Source organism: Clavelina lepadiformis, chromosome 5, assembly GCF_947623445.1.
Source record: "Clavelina lepadiformis chromosome 5, kaClaLepa1.1, whole genome shotgun sequence".
NCBI classification, from domain to species: Eukaryota; Metazoa; Chordata; class Ascidiacea; order Aplousobranchia; family Clavelinidae; genus Clavelina; species Clavelina lepadiformis.
Window position 1 is genome coordinate 14805996 of NC_135244.1, and position 20606 is coordinate 14826601.

At 34.5% G+C, this 20606-nt stretch overlaps 4 protein-coding genes across 5 annotated transcripts; 2 read left to right on the forward strand and 2 right to left on the reverse strand.

Annotated features, from left to right (window-relative positions):
* Positions 1 to 203: 203 nt before the first annotated feature.
* On the reverse strand, positions 204 to 4321 carry LOC143460969 (pre-mRNA-splicing factor ISY1 homolog). Its single transcript, XM_076958676.1, has 8 exons — positions 4186 to 4321; positions 4070 to 4092; positions 3737 to 3916; positions 3427 to 3582; positions 3066 to 3121; positions 2862 to 2984; positions 2280 to 2407; positions 204 to 2061 (listed from the first exon to the last, which is right to left on the reverse strand). Exons 1-8 carry the CDS (start codon positions 4186 to 4188, stop codon positions 1882 to 1884), a joined length of 849 nt encoding a protein of 282 aa, XP_076814791.1. The 5' UTR covers positions 4189 to 4321; the 3' UTR covers positions 204 to 1881.
* Positions 4302 to 12441, reverse strand: LOC143460968 (heparan sulfate 2-O-sulfotransferase 1-like). Its single transcript, XM_076958675.1, has 7 exons — positions 12271 to 12441; positions 12002 to 12075; positions 11673 to 11834; positions 9560 to 9781; positions 9067 to 9164; positions 7976 to 8133; positions 4302 to 6111 (listed from the first exon to the last, which is right to left on the reverse strand). The coding sequence occupies exons 1-7, from the start codon at positions 12395 to 12397 to the stop codon at positions 5873 to 5875; spliced, it is 1080 nt and encodes a 359-aa protein (XP_076814790.1). The 5' UTR covers positions 12398 to 12441; the 3' UTR covers positions 4302 to 5872.
* A 2268-nt stretch (positions 12442 to 14709) lies between these two features.
* On the forward strand, positions 14710 to 15111 carry LOC143459567 (nuclear nucleic acid-binding protein C1D-like). Its single transcript, XM_076956780.1, has one exon. The coding sequence runs from the start codon at positions 14710 to 14712 to the stop codon at positions 15109 to 15111; it is 402 nt and encodes a 133-aa protein (XP_076812895.1).
* A 1-nt stretch (position 15112) lies between these two features.
* LOC143460967 (peptide-N(4)-(N-acetyl-beta-glucosaminyl)asparagine amidase-like) lies at positions 15113 to 20333 on the forward strand. Of its 2 annotated transcripts, none has more exons than XM_076958673.1 (12): positions 15113 to 15872; positions 15978 to 16089; positions 16315 to 16463; positions 17127 to 17266; positions 17371 to 17496; positions 17609 to 17743; positions 17990 to 18090; positions 18191 to 18463; positions 18603 to 18838; positions 18960 to 19062; positions 19353 to 19527; positions 20063 to 20333. In XM_076958673.1, exons 1-12 carry the CDS (start codon positions 15769 to 15771, stop codon positions 20260 to 20262), a joined length of 1854 nt encoding a protein of 617 aa, XP_076814788.1. In that variant the 5' UTR covers positions 15113 to 15768; the 3' UTR covers positions 20263 to 20333. The 2 variants fall into 2 exon arrangements, with proteins under 2 accessions (XP_076814788.1, XP_076814789.1); XM_076958674.1 differs by having other exon boundaries at positions 15744 to 15876.
* The last annotated feature ends 273 nt before the right edge of the window (positions 20334 to 20606 follow it).

A 20606-nucleotide genomic window follows, 5' to 3' on the forward strand; every position in this document is an offset into this window, starting at 1 on the left:
TTCACTATTGGTGAAGTTCCACTGCGACTAAAAGCTTATGCCCCAACATCAAAAATTCAAATCATCTTCTAACTTTCCTAACGAGATCTTTGGAGTAATTTCAATTTATGTATTATGAAATCTGTGTTTTAAACACTTAAGGTACTTTAAAACAGTTCATGAACTTTCTCAACTCGCAACACGAAACTTCTAAACAGTTTACCTGCCTTTTGTGTGATTTATTTCATCTCATATCGAAGTGTTTCAAGTAAACCAAAGCTGAACAGATTAAGTCCAACACTGACGTTCGTACGATGGCAACAGGCACTCAGAGTAAACTTACAACGGGTTCATATTTCGGCCGGGAAAGAACTGGGAATATTTTGAACAAAGGTAGTCATTACGGCACGCGATGTAGGTCTAACAAGATGATCAATAACCAAACGAGCAGCGCAAGCCGGTTCTCTTGGAATAAAACACACACGCAATTTACACACATTCTCTGAAAGAGTACAGTACACATAACTGAAAAACTTCTATTTCAATGATCAACAATAATTTGGGCCATAAAAGGCAGGAATTACAACTGTAGAGGGATAACCATTTAACAAACAATGCCTGTGAGTGCAATATCCTACCGTCAGAGGCGTATAGCTAGGGTTTCTAGCGCCCGGGGAGAGTGGCAGTTCTTGCGCTCTCACTTTTAGAAAAAAACAAAAAGTACAAACACTAAAGGAGCAGGCTTTAGTTTGCCGTCCGAGGCATGTTTTCTGACTCAGCACAGTAACTACAATATACTAGAAAACCACACATAATCATTACCAACGCGTTTAAAATTTTATAAGTATTATGAAAAACTCTGACCTTTTTGGCGCCCTCCTATAGCTGCGCCCTAGCCCCCTAGCTACGCCTCTGCCTACCGTATAGCTATACATCGCTAGACTATGTCAGCCCGGATATTGGAAACTGTCTCCGATAAGCAACTACAAAACCTGAAAGTTAACCGACATGGTATCTGCATTACAACTATTGCAGTGAATTAAGCAAATTATCCCACTGGAGTACTGGAAAATACTTTAAAGCGGCCTTATGAGGGCAGTTAAAATAGAATACGGCTTGGTAGTAAATTCACTTGCGGGTTAATTGCATAGTGACAAGATTGAAGATACCTTAACGAAACCAGTTTACAAGAAAACCCTGCGTCGCATTCCCAAGCACATGTCGTTAGTAATGGTGACTTCAAAATAGCATCCACATTAAATTGCTTTCATGGGTATCGTTTGTTGTGGGGCACAGGTATCCCTTTTTAGTTTAGTCGCAATTCATACTTGACTCCATTCGAGTGTATAAGAAGCAAAATTTTACTGAGGAACTGTTTGCAATTTACGAGAAGTATTGGAAAAAAATTTTACTTTGCGGTAATTAGGACAACAATGCGCTCGTTATGGGCAGTCCCTGAAGAACTTATTAAAGGAAGTCTACAAGGAATAGTTTGTTGCCTACTTTTACTTCTAATAAGGTTGAACAGACTACAACCTTCATAACGAGCAGGCTACATAAAAAATGTACATTTCTTAGTAAAAAAGAGGCGCATAGCAAATCTTACTAGAAACTGATTTTCAAACATAATGAAACCTTTACAGCAAATGTGTAACGTGTTGTCTTTGTCAACGATTTCTGTCAAGTATTGTATCAAACATGCGAAATTCATACGAGATGCTAGTACAGCTGCACGTCCTACGCAAAAGCCGAAGTCATAAGCTTCTTCTGACAACGAACTACAAAGTAAACTTTCAATATCTAACCCAGCAGAATGGAAAGAAAGGAATTTCACAACGTTCTAGAATCAACAGCACTTTGCAGTACGGAGTTCTCGAAGCTACATCTCCAAGCCATTACTTGTCAGACTCCCATCAAAGTTCTGGCTTCCACGCTTTGCGCTTGCAGTGTCTCGCTCGCGTAACGTTCAAGAAGTTCACGTTTTTTTCTGCGCAACAATGCGTCTTCAACGTCTTGTTGCGACGGAACAGGAACGTGCGCTACATACGGACGAGCGCCCTCTTGCGTTTCCACTTCACGAAACTGAAACAAGAATAAGGTTTTTACCGTCGGCTTCCGTGATTAGATCACACTAAGTACAGCAAAATTCGGCAAGTAGCTTTTGTACGCATAACTCCTTTAACTGTAAAACCTAAAATAAAAACATTATTATCTATAGCAATTAACTTGCAATTTCACGCCATAAAATTGAACTGCTTTTTTAAAATATTAATAAGAAAATAAACAGTTATGAAACAAACCTGAAAACTTCCTTCATCACCATCGTCGTCATCTTTCAGTTCGCTTTTAATCGAGGTATAGAGATCAATTTCCTCTTCTTTATTGTTCGCATCGGACTCTTTCCAATCGCTGATTGCTTCTTCAATTACTGAAATATCAAAACATGCGTTTACCTTGTATACATTATGGTAGTGTTGTTACTTGATCTAACGAAAAGTCAACTGTCAGCTTGTCAACTTCTCTGATGCTGAAAAAGTCCATTTAATGATTTATAGCTTAAGTTACAATATGATTGTTTATGTTATCTAAAGTTTGAGTTATCTAATCTTGATAAAAGTGATATCATTGTATAAACATTTTGCCAGGACCAGTTACAAGAAGCTTTCTGTCAAAAAGTTGAGTTAATGATCCTTTTAATAAAAATTAATTTAAAATTCAAAATTTATAAAAAGTTAATCATCAAACTATCAATGTGTTAAAAAACGATGGAAAAACTGCAATTAAAATTAGATCAATAATTTCCATTCACAAATCATTGAATGTTTTAACGCTACAAAACTATGTGGCCTGACAAATGACAAATTGTAAGTCTGACAAATTACTTTTTGTTTCCAATTCTGTTTCAAGGGGAACAATAACTCCATCGTCTTCATCTCTATATCCGTAGTAATCAGCGTCAATATTTTTCATCAGTTGGCCTCTGGTTTTTCGAATTTTAGATGGTGCTAAAGAGATTTAATCGTTTGCCAATTGCCAATCATTATTGCAAAATTGCTTCATTTAATTGAACCAACTTTGTTCCTCACCATCTTTTTGAAAAAGCTCCCTCACTCCTGGCAAGTCCTTCGCTGCTCCGAAGTACCTGTAGATGGCAATCAGATAAACAGAAGCAATGAATCGGTAAGACAAAAACTACCATGATATTTAGGAAGTTTTGTTGGTTGCGTACAATATGACAATATAAATATACAATAATCCTTAAAATGTTGCAAAGAATAACTGACATTGTAAAGTTGAGAGTTCATGAACCGGAATCACAACATGCAAAACTTCACTTAAGTAGCTTTAAGGAAATACAACAACAGTCTACACTCTACAGCATTAAACAGTTATAAGTTTTCAAAAGTGCTATGTCAATGTGCCAATATTACTAGTTAAGAATATTACTTATAGCCTCTGTTTCCAGGAACTTCTTTTCCATCGTGGTCAAGCATTTTTGGACCAATTTTTCTGTAATTTGGCCCACCAAGTTCTAAAATTCTGTCTTCCCAATGACCCTTCTCTCTCATCAACTTATTAATTTCATCATTCAGATCTCTGATTCTGTGTTATAACAAAGCAACAAATTTTAACAAAAACACAGTTCAAAACTTACAGCAACAAGGTTTTCAGTTATGTTTCATGGAGATCCACTTTTTCCTCAAGTAACCTAAGTTAAATTATCCGGTACAATACAACATCTAGTAACGTAACCCACTGGAAATCACCCAATCCAGCATTTTGAATCTGGGAAACTTTGCGTGAGATTTCTCCAACAGTTTGCCGCCTCCATTTTTCACATTTTTTTAAGCTGTGACATTGTGTTGCAAGATAAGGACGTCTTTCGACTATTTTTCCTTCTTCAAGCTTCATCTTTCGAAAACGTGCCAGAGCAGTGCTACATATTTAAGTCGAATGCATTACAGATTGATGAATTAAAATATACACTTTTTTAATGTCAAAACCTAATATGCAGAAACAGAATTCATAGCAATAAAACAGTGTTATAAGTACAAGTGACCGATAATAGCTTCTATATCAGGATACTTACACAGCTTTCTCCGCGCTCCGTGCCTAAAAAAAACATAATATTAATGGATCAATTTAGGAGATTATTTCTTATGTACAGACTTTGCACAAAATACAAAAATACCAGCCAGTTCTTACCATGTTGTTTGTTTCAGAAAACTATCACAGTAAATTGATGTGATAGCTTCAGTTTAAACACCCGTAAAGTTTGTTCAGTTTTTGTTATAGTAAAAACCTTAGCACAGTTTGATATGCTTAAAGCCAATAAAACACTGCAAGTTAAAAAATAGCATAAAATGTACTCTGATTTACAAGGAACATAAAAAAATTTGTTGAGATTTGCTGTTTATGTTTAGGTGTAAGCGCACAATCAAGGGTATGAGCAATGGTAAAATATCATTACATACAAAACACAAAAAATAATTTTCTGTTTCAGCGTCACAACACAGCTAATACTGAATGGACACGACAAAATTATACTACAGAGAATACCAATACAATGTGTCCTTTATTTACAGCCAAATATAATAAAAAGCACAAATAACAAAAATATACAACTAGATATAGTCCAAACAACACAAAGTCAAAGGATTTTGTGTGGGATTTTTTAATAGTACCAGTACAAACAAAATGATAGACGGCAGTGCAAACCCTTAACGTAGAAAAACTGTAAGAAGTGATCAAGAATAATAAGTAAAGCCAACATGATGTTATGAACGAGATAATAAGTTTTATGGTAATTGACTAACTACTATGTGAACCTTATGACATAAAAAAAGCAAAACATATTCAGTGCCAGTACCACAAGAAACTGTAAACCATCTAAAAATAGATTTTATTACACACATACACTCAGTTAAAAGGCAACCATACACTGTATACTTTTCTATCATTTAGTATGTATTTCAGTATAGTAGACATTATGCATCAAGACTCGTTACCGGTTACCTTGGGAATAAGGATGTGAAATTGGCTTTTTATATAGAAAGAGTGCAGAGTGTAAAATTCAACCTTTCTTAGCACCTGCTAAATTCTTTGGCAGTGGAAAAATATGACATTTCCTAAAACACAGTTTTGAAACTAAACTTTGAAAAGATATAAAAATTCAAACTAAAGGCAGAGGCAAACTCAAAGGGACACAATTGTATTCAGCGGCTGGTTCACAGTCAGTGTTGTTCTACGAAAAAGAAGAACAAGAAAACTGAAACAACTCGGGCGAATTATATACACAATATTTACTCAACGCGAAGAGAAATCAACCACAAAACACAAACAATGTGAATATGATACACACACATAAATAAAGTAAACGGACGGAGGAGGTTTTACAACAAAATTTAATAGAGTTTAAAACATAGTATTGAAAACCACATACATTAGTGGGAAGACAACGTACAGAAATGATGTTTTGACTATTAAACAAAACCGAGAATCGGATAAACCTTAAATTTTTAGACATGAATAGTAGAATCGAAATATTTTTTGTAAGATTCCAGAGGAGCATTCTTTTTATATGTCGGCCATAGATAAAAAAAATTAACAGTACGACTTAGTCCATCACTTGATTAATTACAGAGTCAAGAGCTAAATTGTACCATTCATTTACTCCATTAATAAGAATTTATTTTAAGTGAACTTAAAAAGATAAATCTGTCAGCAAAACTTTGTATTTTAAATATTACGAAATAAGGGCAAAATTTTGGTTTTTACTGAAATCGTTCCACCACTAAACAAAGGTTTTGAAGTAGCTATGGAGGTTTTATGTGGTTATAATATCCTTGATACTTGACAGGGCTATAAGTAAGCATTTGAAATAAACAAAAAATCAAGATTTTATGAGACCTTTTGGTCCATAAATTTTTTCATAATGAAACAGGTTAGTCTTTGGCTGCAAAATGCCATTTTCCAACACAGTAGACGTCTTCAGTATGAATTCAAATTGCTTAGCTGCAAAATCATAAAGTTCTTTTTCCATTCTGTATACTTTGGTTGATTTCATTGTGGCAATTGTCTCCTCAGATGGCATTTCCTTGTGACTTGTGTTACGAACATGGGAATCTTTACCTGACCATAATAATCTTATATTTTATTTCATGTTATACAATGTAACACTAAAATGCTTGTTTGAAGTTAAACATTCAAACTTATGTTGTAAAAAAAATAGCACTTGCATAGTATCACCATTGGATTCTTTGGATCGCGAATTGACAAAACAGAGTACCGTACATCGTCACTTTTTAATCCACTAATGTATATACATAGACATTAGTGACATATATACATAGTAGAACTCACCAATAATGACTACTCGCTTGTATTAGCAAAAATTTCTTTGGATTTCTTTGCTTAACATAAATACATAAAAATTTGTCTATTATTGACATCTCATATGGTGGCATTCCTTATACACAGGGCTTCCATCGATCTGGAACCCAAAATAAGGATGACTGGAAAAAAGTTCCTATGGCCTCCAGGGTAATGTCACAGTTAGACGGTGTGCGAAGCACTCACCCTTCAAGCTTCGTTTAACTCCATTGAATTCTCTCTCGTAATCATCACGGAAAACAGCTAAATTAAGTCACTTGTCGAGGAAATACACAACCCTGACTACAGTCTGTAGTCTACAGAACTAGCTTTCCTATCTAGCCTAGACAGCCTGAAGTGCTAACAATGCTTCATGCCTATCCTATGCCTTGCTTCTTTGTGTTCCAAATAAGATTGTGTTGCTTTTATGATGTCACAAAGCTTTGGCGGCAAAAAATTTAGGACAGGATGAAAATGGTTTGCATTTAGAATTGTTGCTTTGTTGAAAATAAGACAAAAATAAGGACATTTCTTAGAAATAAGGACAATAATATTTTCTACGATATAGACTTTCAAAATAAGGACAAATCTTAGAAATAAGGACGGTATGGAAGCCCTGCTTATACATCAACTCTCATCTCACATCTCACCTCCAGCTCCTTATACATTAACACTGTTTTCTTTTTTGTTTCCTAAAATTATTGTATTGGTTTTTATGACACTTCTGTACAGAACAGTATTCGTTTTATGCTTCCAGATCTCTGCTAATATCAATCGCAAGTGTGATGTATCAATTAATTTCAGACGTTTTCTGAAAAGGAATATAAACCTGAACACAAGCGTTATTGTCATTGCAGCTTTGTGCAAACTGAATTTTCAAAATGATCATGTCAAGCATGCAGTGAAATCTTTCAAACTTTAAAAACAATTGGCACATTTTGCAACACTTCCGTTGTATTTGAATACTTATGACTTATGAGTTAATATGCTATCTTGCAACTTAACATTCCATGAAGGCGGATTTTTGGGTATGTGGTTTCTTTAACTTATTCTTCAAGATCGTGAAATTGTTTTTGTCATGACCAACAAAAAATAATCCGTCACAAGTTACAAAAGTTTTATGAGCATGATAAGTGTGGCTAACTGAAACTAATGTAAATTGTAGGGATGCACCATAAGAAACGCTGTTTGGATTTGTATGAACATGAATACCAAGAATCATAATAAATCACTGTGAACTAATCCGAAACATACTCTTATCAGCACCAAACAACAAAGTTTCATCAATGGATTGCCCAGTTTGCAATATAACATGACAGAATTGCTAAACAACAGGCTACATCAAATGGAATGCTCACCCTACTTTAATTAAACAATCAACATCTCACACATTTCTCACAAGTTCTATATATTTCTAGTTAATGTTGTATTTGGATTTGTCAGAAATTATGCTGAGTAAATATAATAAAATTATATATATAAAATTATAAAAGCTTCACGCAACAAAAATTTGTCGATGCTTGTTCCACAACTGTAGTGTTTATCGGCATATTGCATATATATTTCTTCTAGAAGTACTGATATAGGCAAATTCCACTGCACAAAGTTTCAAAATCAAACTTACCTGTTCGATATTTTGACGAAATTCCTTTGAACATATTTGGTAATATAGCTTCTAGTACAACAATAAACTCCTCCATCTTCTCAGTTAACCCAACCAAGGTATACCTAGTTAAGAGGTTCTGTTTAGCCCGTTCCAAAGCCCATTGACTTCCGACTTTCCTTTAAAGAAAAATCAGAATGTGATGATACTATTTCTCTATTATATACACTAGACTTAAATTTGGCTCTCAATTTCGACCAGGTTCCAAAATGTTTCAGTAGGGATGTGCCGAAAGAAACTCGTATCTGATTATTTGAATCTTGCAAACAAATTCGGGCCAAATCCTTAAATTTGCATGAAGGAAGAAAAAGTTTGATTAAACGAAGTCTGCAGATTTGGATTCACAAGAATATCAAAATTATTCGTTTTCCCATGAATCCAACATCTTTTTCAATTTAGCCCATCCCAAGATTTGTGTTTTGTGAGTCTTAAGCTTATTAAAGGTTTTTGTTATTCCTGTTACAGGGGTCTCAACCTTTTTACGCAGAGGTCCATGATATCAAAGTGGTGAGAGTAGGTGTACAGTAATCTCTGTTGAACAGCTGATAATATAGGTATTAAACAAACGTTGGAATTAAAAATTAATGCTGAATATGATTTTCTTGTTAAAGAATACAACAAACAATTGAAAAACAGACGTGTCTACTGTCTAGGGCAAATCGAAATCGTAATTTATATTATTAAATGCTTCGATCATTGATTCTTAAAAATTGGTAGCAGCATGGACCACAATACAATGGAAACTCAAAATTTTATATCAAGCCAGTTAAATCCACGGGTTAGAAACCCTGCCTAAGCCTGCAATTTATTTGTTTTTATATCACTGCAAGCAAGCTATTTTAAACATTAACAAGGCACTACAGTGGTATGCCTTCACCAACTAATTCTACATGCAATTGTATACCTTTATAACATGGGGTTCCAGAATGGGTCCCAATAAATATTGGGAATATAATATAAAATATAAAAATGGGTTGCCTGGAATAAATAAGTCAAACTGTAGAGTTACAGAAACCCAAAGTATTTAGCGAAACTGGAGCCATAATAATTACCAGCACTCTGCAAGTTGTCCACAAAGAAGGGGGACCTGCAACCATAGCTCCCTAGGATCACAAGAATGTCCTTTCTGGGCCACACACTCATCAAAAGTCTAAATTTTAAACATATGCACATCTCAAGTTACAAGCAAAACATTCAGTTTATTCAACAATAAAATCTACTGCAGTTGAACCGAGTGAGTTAAAGCTCATATACGGAATGAACAAGTGAGCCCTAACCATGAAAAATATCTAGCTGGGCTACTTGTACTAGAGATATTGTAGTCTGCTGAAAAGAGAAAAGAATCACATAAAGGGCTATTACGAGCCATTGTAAAACAAGGTGTGGAAGTTTAAAAATTGACGTCGCCAGGAAACAGGTTGGCCACCTCTATTCTGTGCAATAAAGGTGACTATATTTTGCTATAGATGTTTAGAAGTAGTTTATGCTCTCTTCGTGATTCTGTGAATTATATAATTATTACATTTATTCATAACATGAATATACCGTCGTATCACCCTGCCTCTTCCTCTTCAAGCCTTTGCGAAGGTTGTCGCCATATCTCATAAAATAATAATGAGAAATGAGCCTGTCAAGAGGTTCTCGAAGTATATTTATGTAGATAGGCTCCCGAGCACCAAACTGCTCAAAGTCCACATAAGCAAAGTGTCCATGGTAAAATGCAGGTTTCCTTTCTTTCCAAGAAGTCATGTTCTGAACCATTTTGTACTGTAATTTAAAAAAAAACGTATTATATATACAAGTTACATCACATGATACCAACTGAAGCAAGGTAATATGTAAACTAAAATTACAATACAATTGCTTAGCTATAAATATATAAGCAATAAGCATATATATTTTTATAGTACATATTTTCTATTATTTATATATATTTCGTATATATATTTCTATGGTACAACTAAGCCTAAGCGTACTCTGTTGATAAAACAAAGACTTGATAAAGCAGTGGTTCTTAAACTGGGGGGCGTGTAACATTCATAAAGGGGGCGCGAGAGATGACAAACTGTCTATTATATGAGCTATGTCTAAACATGGTTTCTTGACTTTCACTATAGGTTCATTTTTACTAAAATTTTAAAGTGTCTCACCATGGCAATTGTATTTTTGAAATTTGGATTCTGAAATACGTCAATTGTTACGTCATAATATTTGCTGTTTCTCCGCATTGAAGCGTATTGTTTTCGTTTACTCATTCATGCACTCCTAGCTCGACTAACTGTTCTCTTGTGTTCTCTTTTTACGGTGACCTGTTTTTTCTCACAACGGGGGGGCGGCGTAACAAGAAAAACTTTTACAAATGTATCACTTGGGTCTCTCCGATCAGTTTACGACGTATAATTTTCGAGTCATTAACGATTGAAAATTTGTGTGCAGTGTCGGCCACACATAATAAAAATAGTAATGTCGCGCACCTGGTTTAAATAGGGTAAAACCAACGTCAGCCAATATTAAAACCGTAAAATGAAGTAAAATTTAATTTTAGTATTGATTTAATAACCAGGTATTTTAGTAATTAAACTAATTGTATTGACACAAAATGAGTGAAAAAAAGAGAAAGTATGACCAAAATTATCTGAAGTATGGCTTTATAGATACCACAGTGAACAGAAAAATCGTACCGCAATGCGTGATATGCTTAGAAAAGCTAAGCAACAACGTTTTGAGACCAAGTCGTTTGCAGCGTAATCTTCATGAATATAAAGACAAAGCCTAGGAACAAACTTGACTGTGAAGCCGACCTAAGATGTGCATTATCTTCTACAAAGCCTCGAATTAAACGTTTGGTTTCCCAAAAACAACTACATCCTTCACATCAATGAAAGTTAATTGAAAATAAATTGTTGTTTTGTTTAATGCTTTTTTATTTTGTGATGAGGTGGGGCGCGAAATTTTTAGGTACCGTCAAGGGGGGCGTGTGCCAAAAAGTTTAAGAACCCCTGTGATAAAGAGTAAAAATATGTAAAAACTTAACATTGCTAAAACCAAGCCAAATATGATAGTTCACATCTAATAGTTCATTGACAAGATAAATGAAAATAGTCCAAATTCTACAATGAAAAGCTTTTTAGGTAAGCCTAACTAAAACTTTTATTCAGTGACATATAACTGTTAACTGATCACATAGATATTTAGTCAGACTGCTGTCCCTTGTGCAGATCGACTCACACTTTTATACAGGCAACTTATACAAGTATGTATAATATATATAATCTGACAAAAAATGTCACTTGAAAGGTTTGAAGTAAATTTGCCAAAATCACATGTACCACTGTTCATAATATTGAATCTTAGGATTACAAATCTAATATTTTGCAAGCAAGTTATAATGACGATGCATTACCATCGTGATTTTTTATTTTTGTTATCAGCTGACAGAAAAATAGGTTATAAACAGTAAACATTATCAGTTTTAACACAGTTGTCAATAAAGCAAGTTTCCAGTTTGCTGCTAAGCACAGACAAACTTAGTTAAACTAAAGTATTTAAGAACAACAACGTCTATAAATTCTTATGGGATTCCAAAAAATGAATGAATAATTTTATTTTAATTACTGAATAACTTCCGTCAATACTAGTTTTGTTTATGTATGCATACCTGATCTGGCAGAGCCATTTTTAAACTGTTTGCAGAAATATTAACATGTAACACATAGATTTGATTCTCTTTTGTCAAGGCATAAACTTGATGAGTGAATGATGTGCTTCCAGTTTTGGGAACTCGATTATAAACAACAAGTGGTTCATTGCTTTGGTCAGTCTGAAGTAAAAAAATTAAAAACTTTAGTTGTAAATGATTAGTTAACAAACATTAAGAAAAAACTAGTGGCAATGCAACATATATATATGCAAAATGTAACAACTTGGCCACGCTAACATATATATACATATACATGTTCAACAAAAACATTAAAGTTCACCACATACCACTCTCATTGCATGCAATGGGCTTAATAAAGAGCGGATGTGATTCTCATTCGGCAAGTTATCAACACTGTCACCTGTTGATTAATAGAATGGAATAAACTTTAAGCAAGCTACCGCTATGCACACCGAGTAAATTTAAAAATTGTGTGTATCGTTAAGCTAGGGTTAGACAAAACAATGATATATATAACTGCTGAAACTAAAATAGAATAATCTTCCTTTACCATATATATATATATACATATAGCTAATTGTAGAATCAAACTTACGTAATTCTTTGTTTTCTGATTTTAGCTGACCTATCTGCATCTCCAAAAAGAAAAATATGAACACTACAAGAACACCAAATAGCACAATTGGTCGTTTAGTCAAAGCTATTTGCCTAGACACTCTCATTTTTAACTTTCTGTTAACAAGTGACCTAATTTAATAAAATAAATGAAATAACAAACAGCAAATTTTTGTTGTTTAAATATTATGGCACAATTAATCTGTTTCACATGGAAGGCAGCAAGCTCCTGATTGTTTTGAAACTATCTGTGGCTTAATTTGTGTACGGTACAGTCTTCATTGTTTCTCATTCTGTTTTTCTACCCTAAGCAAAGCTGATTGGTGTGTGAAGCGACGCTTCGCGTGTTAATTAAGTTGTACTCGTTGGTTTTCCATAAATTGTAGTTTTGCTATTGTACTGAAAACTTCTCCGTTTGGACGTCAGGGAATAAATCATTCTACCTAGTAATTAACTTGTGACATAGTATATAAATAATAATAAACCCAGATTGCAATGTATAATGTTGGAGCAGCTAGGCTAATGAGCCATAGTGGAAAATGTGACACCTGCACACAAGAGATTCATCATGTGCCACCCTGGTCATACCCTGTTATGGATAGGAAAAAGCGCAGTTTTAATTTCTTGTTCCCCAAGCGCTTGGACTAACATATTACAAACAACCGGATTTCTGAGGCCGGAAGGTATTCGTCATGGCTATCGTTAAAAATTGTACAAGTTTGTGGACAACGGATACTAGCCCGGTCGTACCCAGTTAGACATCGAGAAAAAAGGAGCGGTACAACGGCATTGTGCTGATCGCTTTGGCGGACATTGTCAGTTACTGATTAGTGATTACGCTAGTGCTGCCATTGCTATCCACTAACTCGTGCAAGTTTCGTCGATAGCAATGACGGATACGGATATGCTCAGATACGGCTGTTTGTAATGTGTTAGTTCAAGCGATTTTTTCGCCTTATTAGGAAAGCCTAGCTTATTACCGTTAACGAAAACATACTGTAGGCTATATATTAGGATCGTGTTCATGCTTTCAATGTATTTCCATTTTTATTGTCACCGAATACTCGTCCTATACGTTTGTCTCATACAGTATTTACTTGAAATAATGATTTCTGTTGCTAAAGATTATTGTGTAATCTGCAAAAAAGAGGTAAGAGCACGTCAAGAAACGTTAGTCTGCGAAAGGTGCAGCCAGGTGCAACATCGAACATGCGAAACAAATATTTTTTGTGCCACTTATACCGAAATTTAGCCAGAAAGGAAATTACAGTTGGACCGTGGAACTGTAATCTTCGTTGAGCAAAAAATGTAAGAAAATGAAGGCGTTGATTTGAAAAAAAATTACTTACAGATAAGTTATGCACTTGCATCAATTATGTTTTTGTACATTTCCATCGGTCCACAACCAAAAGGCGGATATTTTTTCCCATTGTTTTAGGTATGCTTTCATTGCCTTTCGTAAGTATTGATTGAGATATACCACTGTCAACGAACGTTGTTGTTTGAATTGTATTTTTAAACGTGGCCTTAGCTGGAAGCCACAAAATTGAGATTCCCCTCCTTTTCTCTGACGATTTTCCTAGACCTAGCTGAAGGTAGATACATTTCAGTCACATTTTGAGGGTGTTGAGGATAGGGCAGGGTGTAGATTTTTTGGTAGGTTGAAGATTAGGTTCATGACGTCATTCCTACATAATAGAATTTTTGGTTTTTGTTTTTTGAAATAGTTTATTATAAGCTCAAAAAACGCAGTTTTTCAACCTTTAAAAGGGAATTCCCTCAGAAGTTAATGACGTTGAATGGTGATTTTTGTGACGTATTACTTTGGTAACTTTGAGGTGGTTGTGCACTTCTACACTAGACTCGGATCTCCTTTACGTTTGTACTCCTTTATCAGGATGGAGTATTGTGGGATTTTATGTCATAAATTTTTCCTTCCTCTAGGTTAGGCTTTCATGTTTGGAGTGTAAAACTACAAGACACCCACTGTCATGCGAGCATAACTTATCCTAAACACTCACTAATTAAAACAACAGTTGTTTTCAGCACATTAGCTGTTGTGCATAATGTATTTGTAAAATAAATTTATTATGGCAAGAAAATATTAGTAGCTGCCTTTGATTAGAAGTTTCCACAGATTAGAAATACACATAATGCTTTAAAACAATGCGTATAGTAGTACGGTTTTGATGACAATTATTAGAAGTCATAAAAAATTACTGTGGTGATATAAAGTCAGGGCTTGTAACTATATGTGGAACAGACTGCTGTTTCCGCAGACTGCGGAAAAAAGCTTACGCTTAATAAAGCTTGTGTCGAAAAATATAAAGAGAACCTTCAGTGTGGCAAACTATATCCTGGTTTTTATTTTTCTTTAATAAATAAAGTAACATTTCTAAAGTTTTACAGATCTGGCATTATGAATGAAAGTGATAGCTTTCCTAATGAACTTGCAGAAGCATGTGGCAAACTTGCGTCTGCCGTAGAATCTGCTGAGAACGAATTACAGCTTGTTTTTAATAAAGAAAGAAGAGAATTAGTGGAGACGGCCAAACCCTTGGACATTGCCCAACTTGATCTTGTTACAGCATATGCCATAAATTCCTTTTATTGGGCATACCTTATTGCTGATGGTGTTGACCCTAAAAATCACCCATTAAAGCAAGAACTAAACAGAATTCGAACATACATGATGAAAGTGGAAGAAGCAAAAGCTAGTAAAAATGCACCGGTCATAGATAAAAAAGCTGCAAACAGATTTTTGAAAAGTGCATTATTTGCCAAGAAGAAAAGCCAAAATTTAACAAAAGAAGAAAGCTAGTCAAAGAAAGTTAGGAACTGCAGTGGAAAATTGCTTCTGAAATGTGCAGATAGATCATTTTTTTATATTGAGGGGGCTTGTATCAATTTAATACCTTAAAATAATAAAATTGATGTGGCTGAGTTACTGGACAACAAAAAACTGTTTTTGTATCAAATTCAACATTTTTATACCTGATCAGGTCCAGAAGCGTCAACCCAATTTGGTTGTCCTTTTATGCTCAATTGTGTTACCAGTGCTAATACTGACATATATTTGTTTTTTCCGCTTCGCATGATGCCACCAATTTCAATAAATTGATCTGTATTTTGTATACTATACATTATTGTCAAGCAATATAGAGTTAAAATTAAAGTTGTCTCGTTTTGTTTTCCCCCACTAGTTAGCCTGCAACTGTGGTAGAGATTGTTGACCAATAGCTTTCAGTTGCTTTAAAATCATTTAAGGGAGAACAACTTCTTTGTCAAATCAATGTTTTCAAATGCTTCGCGTATGAATTTGTTTGTGAGATTGTGTTTAAACGAAATAAGTTTTAAAAAACTGTTGAAACTGAATGTGTGAAACCATTCCTCAGTTACAAATGAAATTTTATAAATACATGATTTCAATGTTTTAATACACTTTCTACTTAAGGAATCTAATGTGTTGAAATTAGGCATGAGTATAAACAGTGCCGGGGTGACAGCTTTGCTGAATAATGAAAGAGACAATTTTTTGAAGGCTTCTTCAACTTTAATTAGAATTGCAAGCAATATCCTAAAGCAAGTATATAAACCAGTACCATGAAAAAGTGTTCGTTTACTTTTTAGTACCAAAATAATGATGTGTCTATGTTTCAAACTCTTGTTTTATGCATTATATCACAGAAATAGAAATGCTGAAAAATTCCGCTCCGTACGAATCGACAGTAAGGCTTTTCAGGAAAAGATACTGCCATTTAATGGTGCTGTGCAATGCCTGTTGGATATGGGGTTTCAGGTACCGTGTTCAAGATTATGGTTACTTTTTCGTAGACAAATTGTAATAAACTATCCTCTTACATGTGGTGCATCGTATGCTGTTGTTGCAACTAGCTGCAAATACATATGTTACAGTATAAGCTCCTTCATTCAAAGATGAAGAAGATGTTCCAAATTTTGAGTTAGTGACTAAAGTTAAGAAGCATTCACTATACTCGTACATGTTTTATTGTTTACATTCCAGGAGGATGGAGAACGTTTTACGTTACCTATGGACAATAGCTTGATTAATATACAAGATGTTCATTGTCAATTACTGAAAGCAACTGAGAATGACAATAAAAATACTATTCCAGAACATATTTCAAATTCTCAGAAAGTTATCATGGGAAGGTAAGTACCAGTATTTGTATGTGACACTATTGATAGTAAATGCTTTGGATAGCATTAGTAGATTCTGTCAGTTCAACTGATAAGATTTGAATTAAGGTTTGTGTTTTATGTCTGTAGATGTGCATTTATAGAATTAATTAAAATTTACTATTCTGCAATGGTTTTTTGCCCCAATCACAGTTTCGAACCATACACTAAATTGGTTTGTTAAAGTCATAATTTCAGTAAAATTTAACCATAATTTAATAAAAAAAAATTTTTTCACACCCATGCAGAAAAAATACAGGAAACTAGCCTACTAACTAAAAAGGATATTTAAAGTAATATATAAATAAAAGCATACAGCTGACTGATCAATATATACATAATTGTATGATGATAATAGTATACTGAATAAGATTGGAGCATTTCTCTTATTTTTATATACTTTCAAATCATCATGAAAAATGTGCATATGACTTGCAAGTTATGACATTTACCATATGCAACATATTTAAGAAGCTCCTATCAAAGTCTTGGTTTTCAAAATATGAAATAAAAGACATGCGAGTGCATAATATAGTCTTTTGATATATACTCAAAAATTTGTTATTCTAAAATGCACATCTCAATTGCATCATAGTATTGTTTATTAATTATGTTGAATGCTGCTATGGCCATCAGGTTAAGAGCTCATTTTGAGAACTGTTTGGTCTATGAAAACAAATCCCTGCAGAATAAAGCAAGATTAATCATTCCTGCCGCAAAACTGAATCAGCGTGCTCAAAGTCAGTTTTCTCGGATTAAAACTGGAGCTTCAGCTGGTTTGTTCATATCTTTCACTTGCTCCAATAACCTGTTGCTGTATGTATGATAGATGACTGTGTTGGTGTGTTTGCTGCTTTCAGAATCAGTATTTTATCAACAGTTAAAGTGAGCTTTCATCATTTTCTGCTGCTGGAATTGCTGACATGGTTTAAAAGAGATTTTTTTACATGGACAGATGTTCCAAAGTGCACTAATTGTGACTCTTCCAAGAAAGCTTTAAGCATTGGTGAATGGGGCAAATTTTTTGATTTTAAATAGTTAAAGTGCTCTTGATGTAATCTGTATTTCAAAATACAATTTTTACTGTACCTGCAAGCAATTTCAACACCATTTTAAAGGTATGCTTTCCCCAACACAAGAGGATTTTTTGTGGGGTGCATCGAGAGTTGAGGGATTTCGATGCCAAAACTGTCAGAAGACACTTCGATTTCCAAGGTATAACCATCCAGAGAAATTGTTGGAAACTAGAACAGGTTATTTTTTTTGGATTTACAACAATAACTAGATATCGAAAATAATCAGGCATTGAACTGCACTTAGCCATAGGATGTATTTTTTCAAGTCGTACCTGTTCCTCATTTTTTTCTCTATATAGTGTGCCAATTGCATTTCGAATTTACTGTGCAGACCTTTGCAGTACACAAATTTTTTTACTCTGTAAGTGTTATATTGTTCAACACTACTTTTTTATGACTTACCTTGGTCATGACTACTTTCAGGTCGCTGTGGTGAATGGGCAAACTGCTTCACTCTCATGTGTCGGTCAATGGGGTTTGAAGCCCGTCATGTTCTAGATTGGACAGATCATGTTTGGACAGAAGTAAGTGTTTGAAAGAAGATGTACTCAATTGTTTCAGTTTGTGCGCTCACGATTAACAAAAAAATAAATACTAACTGCACTTTTGGTTTATTGCGCTTAGATCTTCATTCCTCCGTGGGACAGGTGGGTTCACTGCGATCCATGTGAAAATGCATGCGATAAACCGTTGATGTACGAGAAGGGTTGGAATAAGAAACTGTCTTTAATCGTCGCCGCAAACTCTGAGGAAATTGTGGACGTAACATGGAGATATTCAAGAGCTCGTGCAGAGGTGACTGCAAGAAGAAATGAAATGTTTGATGCTGCTTGGTTAGATCAAGCTCTAAAATCTCTAAACAAATCCCAGACAAGCATTAAGAGTGAAACACGAAAAGTGAGGAAATATCTGTTTGAGTAAAAAAATTATTAGTATTTGTTTCTCTTTGACAGAAAATAGAGGAAAATAGGACATAAATTCATCTTTCAGCTCGCACTTCATAAGAGAACATTCATTCTATTGTGAATATATTTAGAGGGAATTAGAAAGGCGATCGCAAATCGAAAAGTATGAATTCGAATCTAGTGGAGAACTATCAGACCAGCAATATGGTGGCCGTACCTCAGGCTCATTGGCCTGGCGCTTGGCTCGTGGTGAAATTCACTCTTCTGATAATTCTGAAGGTCAAGGGTCTAATAAACTGATTGAGCCAACAGATACCGAATTAGCAAGTGGTTCCATTCAGATTGAATATTGCTGTAAAGCTGACGAGTGAGCAGATTTCCTCATTCCAATTGTTTTGGGTTATAGATTGTATTTTATCTCATAAGAGTTCTACATTTTTCCTCTAAATAAAATGCGTGTTTTACAGTCACCCGTTTTTATTTGTTAGATACACAAGAATATCAAACAATAAGGAAACGATATATTCCTGGGATGCTTTGGTTTACAGATGTCGGTCAATGATGCGAAAGGAAGAATTTGATTGGAAGCAGGTGCGTATAGTGCGGTATAAACAATTAAACATGCTCGCATGAACTATTATCTACCACCATGAAAATGGAAACTTTTTCTTTTACACTTGCTGCTATCATATAATGTTTATTATAGTGTGTTTAAAGTTATTTCTATTTCAGCATTTTTTTGTTATTACTTCCATTTGTTAATTTTTCATTGTATTTCACTATTACATTATGGCACATTTTTATTGTTATGATAAAAAATGTTTACTTTTTTATATTAGTAATAGTTTTTTTGCAAAATAGTTTCATGCTATTGTACACAGGCGTATTTATGCCGCGTGGAGGGTAACGACCTAGGTCACATAGCTTGGAAATTCAGCATGCCCAAAAGATTTAAAATTGTCGACATACGTGTGAAAGTACAAAGCACCACATTCGAAAATGGAAATGTCGGTTGGCTTCTTTGCTCGGATTCAACGTGCGACGTCATAGCGCCAGGTTAGAAGTTGTCTGTGTTCGAGGTGACCTAAATTTAGGGATCTTTGAAACTTATATTTTCTTCATAATTCTCGTCCACATTAGTCAGGGTTGCCATCGGTCTCAACTCAAAAAAAAGACGACTAGGAAACGAAAGACCAATACCACCTTAAACAGTGCACAACAGGAGAAAGCAACCAATGTTCCTAAAAAAAACAAGACATTATTTATATGCATGTTCTTAATTTTGGTATCTTTTTGGTACAAAATGGTATACTAAAAGTATCAAAATGCCCAAAATACGAACCTCTGCCCTAAAAATAAGGACGTAAATAAGGACATTTCTTAAAAAAAAGGACAAACACATTTTCTAAGACACGGACCTTTGAAATAAGGACTGTATGGTAACCCTGATATTAGTTGTAGGAGTATTTAACCTTCATTGAAACACGTACACTTACTACTAAATTCTGCAAAAAGCAAGAGCAGCTACTCTATGTTTATTTCGTTACTTAAATTGCGTTGTCGAAGTTTTAAATGAGTTAAATTTTTCCAGGTGAAGAACAAAGTTTCTACCCAAAATATCAAGACGCGTCCACTTTATCAATCCATGGATTTCTACGAGGAGGCCTGGGTGACCACGCGTGGCAAAAGGCGCAATTGTTTCGAGTTTCTACGAATGACCTTTCAACCCCGCCCGCTTTTTCCGTTTTAATTAAATTCAGCGAAGTTCCTGGTTCATCAAGGCAACCGTAAAAACTTGTTTGATGTACATTTAATTGTTTTGGTCTGGTATTTTTAGATCCAAATAAAGTACTTGAATGCAATTAAGTGTGGTCTAATGAAAACGCTTTCTCTTTTCATGTAGTTAATGGTTATTCACCGCCAGCAGGTTTTCAAAGGTTAACCCAGTATCATTTATTTTCCTGTCTTTCACAAATATTGCTTTTACCAATTTAATTCTTTATCCAATTACGGTAAGCAATTTGTTGAACTGGGTGGGTTAGATAAATTTAGTGCGTTATACTCATCACTTCGTTACATACAGTTTCGTTGAAATTTTTAAATACTTCCTTCGTGTTGTGTCAGCATGAATAATT

Bases quoted from the DNA above. Each gene is read 5' to 3' on its own strand.
- LOC143460969 (XM_076958676.1), bottom strand. The intron at 2,408-2,861 runs GTAATTTGTCAG...TTGATATTTCAG, and splicing joins AACAGAATTGGAAACAAAAA to TAATTGAAGAAGCAATCAGC. The intron at 2,062-2,279 runs GTTTGTTTCATA...TTCTTGTTTCAG, and splicing joins GTGATGAAGGAAGTTTTCAG to TTTCGTGAAGTGGAAACGCA.
- LOC143460967 (XM_076958673.1), top strand. From the start codon at position 15,769: ATGAGTATAAACAGTGCCGGGGTGACAGCTTTGCTGAATAATGAAAGA. The intron at 16,090-16,314 runs GTACCGTGTTCA...TTTACATTCCAG, and splicing joins TGTTGGATATGGGGTTTCAG to GAGGATGGAGAACGTTTTAC. The intron at 19,063-19,352 runs GTGCGTATAGTG...TATTGTACACAG, and splicing joins AAGAATTTGATTGGAAGCAG to GCGTATTTATGCCGCGTGGA.
- LOC143459567 (XM_076956780.1), top strand. From the start codon at position 14,710: ATGAATGAAAGTGATAGCTTTCCTAATGAACTTGCAGAAGCATGTGGC.
- LOC143460968 (XM_076958675.1), bottom strand. From the start codon at position 12,397: ATGAGAGTGTCTAGGCAAATAGCTTTGACTAAACGACCAATTGTGCTA. The intron at 12,076-12,270 runs GTAAGTTTGATT...ATTAATCAACAG, and splicing joins ATCAGAAAACAAAGAATTAC to GTGACAGTGTTGATAACTTG. The intron at 9,782-11,672 runs GTATGCATACAT...TTTAAATTACAG, and splicing joins AAATGGCTCTGCCAGATCAG to TACAAAATGGTTCAGAACAT.